At 35.1% G+C, this 6746-nt stretch overlaps 1 protein-coding gene across 1 annotated transcript in view; it reads left to right on the top strand.

Moving 5' to 3' along the window:
- The window catches only part of fam131aa (family with sequence similarity 131 member Aa), a 9078-nt gene extending 6711 nt beyond the window's left edge, over positions 1–2367 (top strand). Inside the window, exons 4-5 of the mRNA XM_016502193.1 lie at positions 690–827; positions 1829–2367. Coding sequence (XP_016357679.1) covers positions 690–827; positions 1829–2277 — 587 coding nt within the window. The 3' untranslated portion in view covers positions 2278–2367. The remainder of the gene's footprint in view (positions 1–689; positions 828–1828) is intronic.
- Positions 2368–6746: the final 4379 nt, after the last annotated feature.

The following is a 6746-nucleotide window of genomic DNA, read 5'->3' as shown; positions in this document are numbered from 1 at the left end:
CACAGTTTTTTTTTACCTCATTTTAATTAATAATGTAATTAATAATCACTGGAATTAATGTAGTAATTGTTTCTATCTATCTATCTATCTATCTATCTGTCTGTCTGTCTAATATATATACTTCATTACATATATAATAATGTGAATTATTTTTTAAAAGTTTAAAAATTAGAAAATAGTTTCCTTTTTACTATAGTATTTCTTTTTACATTAATGTTATACTGAATATAATTAACATTAATATATAATATAACAATAAGGAATTTTAGCAAGTGTCAGTCAACTTTAGCCCGTCCGTGATGTGCCAGCTGAAGGCTTTCAGACTCAGCAGATGCTGTTAAATTAGATTACACAGTCCCACAGCTACACCTGCTGATCCTGCATGTCAGTTTACTTCATTCCTGTCTTCTGGCTCTCCTCCTTTGACTTTACTTTTCCCGGCAGCTTTTATACTCTGCCACGTTTGGCTGACATCAGTTTCCTGACTGCAGTAAATGTGGCTGCTGAGTTAGGGTGCATTTAACAGAGTCTCTCAACAGCAGAGCTTTTTCAATCAGAACAAAAGCATCACGAGTAAACTTCTGCGTCATCACTGTGTCAAAAGAGATTTTGTTGCACTGCCTTTTGTTTAATTAGCGTCATTGTGTAAACTCCAGGGTCATTCGATATGATTCTTTTTTTTTTTGTAGGTGTGGCTGAGCAGTTTGCCATTGCAGAGGCGAAGCTTCGTGCCTGGACCTCTGTAGATGAGGAGGAGATGGACGAAGAGTCCTATGAAGAGGATCCTCCTCTAAATGATGAGCCAATCACAACAACTCTGAGCTCAGGTGAGCGTGGGTGCTCACCCGTCAATATACAGTATTTGGAGATTTAAGCCACAAATAAAAACATATGAATGAAGTTGAGTGACGAGTAGCATACATTGAGTGTAGATGCATTAAATTGATCAAAAGTGACAGTAAATATATTTGTAGTGTTACAAAAGATTTTTTCTACAAAATTAGGTAGCACAACATAATAGTTGCATGCCATTATAATAAGAAGAAATGTTTCTTGAGCACCATATCAGCATAATAGAAGACTGGCGTAATGGCTGCTGAAAATTCTGAAAAATTACATAATATATATTAAAATAGAAAACAGTTATTTTACATTGTAATAATATTTCACAATATTACTGTTATTACTTTATTTTAGATCAAATAAATACAGCCTTTGTGAGCATACGAGTCAAAAACTCCTTAAAAAAACCTGAACAATACCTTATATTTGAAAGATATAACACACACACACACACACACACACATACTTTAGATTTTAGAATATAGAACTAGAAATCTATTGTTTAAAATGAAAACAAAAAAAAAGTATTTGACACTTTCTGGTTGTCATACTTGAACTAAACTGAAAAAAATGATCTCAAAACCAGTTTGTTAAAAAACTATTGAAAAAGTGCTCTTAAAAGTGGAATAATTTCTCATATCATGTGTTTTCAGATGCCACTTGATATTTTGTATGTAGTGCAGTGACATTCAGACATTTTGACTCAGAAAGTGTTCAGATACATTTTGTGGACCCTGTATATTTGCATTTTTCTCATCACAGTGCATGTCTTTTTATGTGGAACATCAGCAATTTTGTTTTCTCATTCATCTTTTCTGCTCTTTATCATCTGCCTTTTCTGTTGTGTTTTCGGCTTGTCTTAATTCTCCTTTTTTCGTACCTTTTGTGCTTCGTGTCATCTTTCTGTCTGTGTCCATCTTCTTTTCCACTTCTGCCCTCTCTGACCTGCATCTATAGGTATTCTTACACTTTGCTCCTCCCTCAGACCCTGTATTATCCAATCAAAGCTGCCCAGTGCCAAGTCAGGCTGAGACGGACACTGCTGAAATCCCATGCTCTGACAGCACGCTCAGTCAGTCAGACCCCGATGAGCTGCTCATCTCAGAACAAGTGCCACCACACGCCCAAGAACTCCAGCTTTCAGAAGGCGAGGGCGACAGGGCCACATGTGCGGTTCACAAACCAGACCGCAGGCCTTTGTGGAGCAAGGAAGACTCCTGCTACTACTCCACCTCCTACTCCGAGTCTGGCCTTTCACCTGAGGATGAAGAAGAGGAGGATGGACGAGAGGTGGAGGAAGGGGAGGACAACGTCTTTCAGGAAGTCATCCGCTGGTACAGACACTGCCGAAGCATCTCTGATACCTCTGGAGCTGTGTCTTTTGATGATGAGGAGGAGGAGGAGGATGAACAGGAAGAAGGTTCCAAGCAGTGACGATGTGCTCTCGCTCGCCCTTTTGTCTCGGTCCCTTTGTAGTAACCCTTCTGTGAAGTGTTTGTCCAGTCTGTTATGCATTCAGAGACAATTACTTACTTTTAAAGGGATAGTTCATCTAAAAAAAATGAAAATTATGTCATCATTTTTGCTCCCTCTTGTCTATCAGAATCTTTTTTATCTTCTTTCTTCTGTGGACCACAAATAATGTTAGGCAGAATCAGGGTTATTATAGTTAACTAAAACTGTTTTAGTTAACTAAAACTGAAGCTAAAGTTAAAACCATTTTTTAAAATAACTTGAAATAAAACAAGTTCACTGAAATAATTTCTATATACAGTAAACACTTTGAATATATATTTCAGCTTTTTGCCAAGGCAGCATTTCTCATTTAATTTGGTTTACCTTGATGTACTAAAAAAACCTAAAACCATAAAATGAATAAAAAATAATAAAAATTATAATAAAAAAATAAAAACTACTAAAAATGGCAAAAACACAACAGAATCATTAAAACTATAGGCTAAAATGAATAAGAAAGTGAATAGAATGGAAAATGGAAAATACTAAATGAAATATAAAACTGATTCAAAATATTAATAAAAACTACAATATAATAGTATCTTTTTGATACAAAAATGTGCGAGCCAGTGTTATTTTAGTATAATTGATATACTGTTATAGTTTTGTTAATATTTAATATTTTTATGTTTTAATATTAAAGTTTTATTAATTTTGTTGCTTTTGTCATTTTTATTAGTTTTTTTAATATGTACATATAGTTTTTAGGTTTTATTTTATTTAGTTTATTTTACTAAAACTTTTGGCTCAACTTTAACCAAGTTTTGACTAAACTTAATGAAAATGAGAAATTTTGACTCCGCAGCTAGCTGAAATAAAATAAGTATTCTGTTATACATTTTATTTCGTTTCAGTTCATGTTTATTTCAAGTAATGATTTGTTTTTTCTCAATATGGTTTTAGTTTTATTTAACAATAATAACCCTGATTCAAGCTGCTCTTTTCCAAACCGTGAAAATGAATGCAAACAAGAAGCAAGAATTTCAGGAATGACGACTTAAATTTTAGCCACACAAATGATAGTACGGCTTCCGAACACTAAAAATATAGCGCATAAGTCACGTGGACCACTTATGATACTTTAATGGTGCTTATTTAACGTTTCCCTTTCATTTCCAGTTTAAACTTTCATTGTATAGAAAAGAGCAGCATGGATAACAAAGGGATAGTTCACCCAAAAATGAAAATTCTGTCATTAATTACTCACCCTCATGTCGTTCCAAACCCGTAAAACCTTCGTTCATCTTTGGAGCGCAAATTAAGATATTTTTCATTAAATCTGAGAGCTCTCTGACCCTCCATAGACAGCAAGGATCATAACACGATCAAGGCTCATAAAGCAAGGACATAAATGTAATAATCAATAATCAACGAAATGAGCGTTGTCTTTGTTCAGTAGAAAGCGTGCGCATGTTGAACGTAAACAACGCTCATTACGTTGATTAATGATTATGTTCTGGGGTACTCCCCAAAATGGCGGAAGACGCTTCCTCGGGGAGAAGAATTGTTGAATAAATTGTTATTATTGCTTTCTTTGCGCACAAAAAGTATTCTCGCTGCTTCGTAAAATTACCGCTGGATCCCTGATGTCACATGGACCATTTTACCGATGTCCTTGCTACGTTTCTGTGCCTTGATCGTGTTAGGATCCTTGCTGTCTATGGAGGGTCAGAGAGCTCTCCGATTTAATAAAAAATATCTTAATTTGCGCTCCAAAGATGAATGAAGGTCTTACGGGTTTGGAACGACATGAGGGTGAGTAATTAATGACAGAATTTTCATTTTTGGGTGAACTAACCCTTGAAGACAGGATTTCCATTTTTTGAGACAACTACCCATCTTCCTCTCTATTCCTGCTTCCTCTTGATCTACATGCTCTTCATTTGAAATGAGCGTTCAAGAAAACCACAGTACTGTTTCCTCATTCAAGCGGCGAGTTGGATGATAGTGACATTATGATTGCAGTATCCAGTGAAATGCAGACGCGATGCTCATTACCTGCGCTCTCGGCGTATTCGTGACGACACATCAAGAGACTGGAAAATCTCTGTGAGGAACATGGTTTCAAATGTTTTCCTTTTGTGACTGTTCAAAAGTGACGCAATGCTCATAGTAAAATGTTGTTAATACTTCAGGATCGGGGGTTTCCTGAGGGACAGAAAAACCCCAGTTGTTTATTTTGTTTGGGTTTAGATGTCACGCTGCAAGTGCTCGTGTGTCTCGGCTTGCTCCAGAAGGGTTGAGGTGCAGGAGGGTTCTGCTTTGATGGAGCGTGGTAACTATGAATAGAATGTGCCTGTTATTATGATCACTGTGTGATGTATATTACCAAACTATGGAAGCCCATTTCAGATGCATTATATAATCAGGCTTTGGAAAATCTCATAATCTTGAGTAATAATTATGACAGTCATATTCATAAAATGAAGCGTCTAAATTATGACAGTCATACCTATGAAATAAATAAAAAATATGACAGAAAGTTATTTATGAGACAAAGTCAGAATTATGAGATAGTCATGTCAAAATGATGACATGCAAAGTTGTATTTATAAGATGAAAAGTCAAATTTATAAGTCAAAGATGAGTCATACCTATGATATGACATTGTATTTGACAAAAAAGTCAAAATTATGACAAAAATATTTGAAATTACGACTTGCTAAATTAAAATGGAAAAAAATCTAAATTATTAGGTAGAAAGTCGTAATTATGACATATATGAGATAAAACGTACATTTTTTTGTCATATTTGACATTTTATCTCATCATTTCAACTTGTTATTTCATTATGTCTATTTCAGAATTGTGGCTTTTTATCTCATAATTTCGACTTGCACCATAATTATTACTTTTCATTTCATGATTGCCAAAGAATGATTTTTTTTCTTTTGTGGCAGAAATCAGCTTCCATACCAAACTGAGTGAGAATCCTCTACCATGTTTCTTTCTCTCTGTTCTGCCATCTTTGTTCTCCCTATCTGCACTTCAATAGATGTTTGATTTGTGATTGGCTGCTGAATGAACAGGTTTTTTTGAAGCTACTATTTAATACAACCTTGACATGCAGCTACAGTAAAACAGTAGACAGAATGTATATGTTGCCTTTCCAGACTGCATTCATTCATTGCAGAAGCATGGGAAAGGGCAGTGTAAATTCATATACAACCACGTTTGTCATCATTATCCTCAATATGAACCGGTAATGTCATGATGTTCATTGATGTGAATGTGTGAATCCCCCTACAAAAAAAGTTTATTTTTATTGTTTGTACAGAAAATGTCTGAGGTCAAATGTGAGAATTATGATTGCATTAAAGTTATGTGTATATTCATACGTTTCACTGTGTCTTATGCAAACCTTAAACTGCAAAAACACATTTTCTTGTGTATTTTTGCCAGGTTTTACAGTAGAAATATCATCCCCAACATTTACATTTTCATTTACAAAATGAAATACTAAGATGTGAGTATATATTGATTTTTTTAAAGCATAAATCTTAACAAAATTTTATTCTGATTTACATTATGGGTACATTTTATTTGAGGGTGTTTTAAAAAAAATATATTTTACCAGAAAACAAGACAAAAATACTTCCAAGATTAAAATATATATATATAATAATTCCAGTATTTCCCACAAAAAATGAGTTGCATAAAACAGAAAGCTTTAAAGTTGAAATTTAATATTTACTGATGTACAAAACAATTCCCATGTTTTCTGAAAAATAATGGTAACAGCTGATTCAATATGCTTATCTCCATATGTACAGGGTATGTGTGTAGAGTTCATATACATACCGCTTTACCCTGTATTCTGTACGAGCAAATGATTTATAAAAACCATTTACGGATATGGGAGCAGACTTATTGCTTAACTCTACACTGAATGTGCGGCATATTAGCAGACACTTTACACACCGTGGGCTTGACTTAAACTGCACAAGCGGCAAACAGAGACAAAACGTGACACAACATATCTAAAGATCATTATTAGCTTAAGTTACTCCTGTCCCACGTCAGGATTCGGTTTCATAACAAACATTAATAAAACAGCTGATTAGTGCAGCCGGATGAATGGCGAGGAAACATTTCGCTCGTGTGGCTCGCAGAACCCATAGCATAGAGAATCTGAAAAGTCAGTGTCATGGTTATGGTTTTGGTCCACTTGCCTTGATCCGTTTAAATCAAACCCGTAGCCTCCCATTTCTGCAGTGCACAAGAAAAAGAAACGTAACTCATTCTCCGTTTAGCTCTGCTTAGGCTGTGTCTGGGGTAGTTGTGCTGTTCTTGACCATACTGCATAGCGTCGTTCAGCCACAGTTTTGATGCAAACACATCATTCTCAGGCTGATACTAGTGAAAACTCCACCGCCGAGGTCCAGTAA

The sequence above is a fragment of the Sinocyclocheilus anshuiensis genome, unplaced genomic scaffold (assembly GCF_001515605.1).
Source record: "Sinocyclocheilus anshuiensis isolate Anshui unplaced genomic scaffold, SAMN03320099.WGS_v1.1 scaffold718, whole genome shotgun sequence".
Taxonomy (NCBI): Eukaryota; Metazoa; Chordata; class Actinopteri; order Cypriniformes; family Cyprinidae; genus Sinocyclocheilus; species Sinocyclocheilus anshuiensis.
This window is presented reverse-complemented; position numbering and strand designations above follow the sequence as displayed.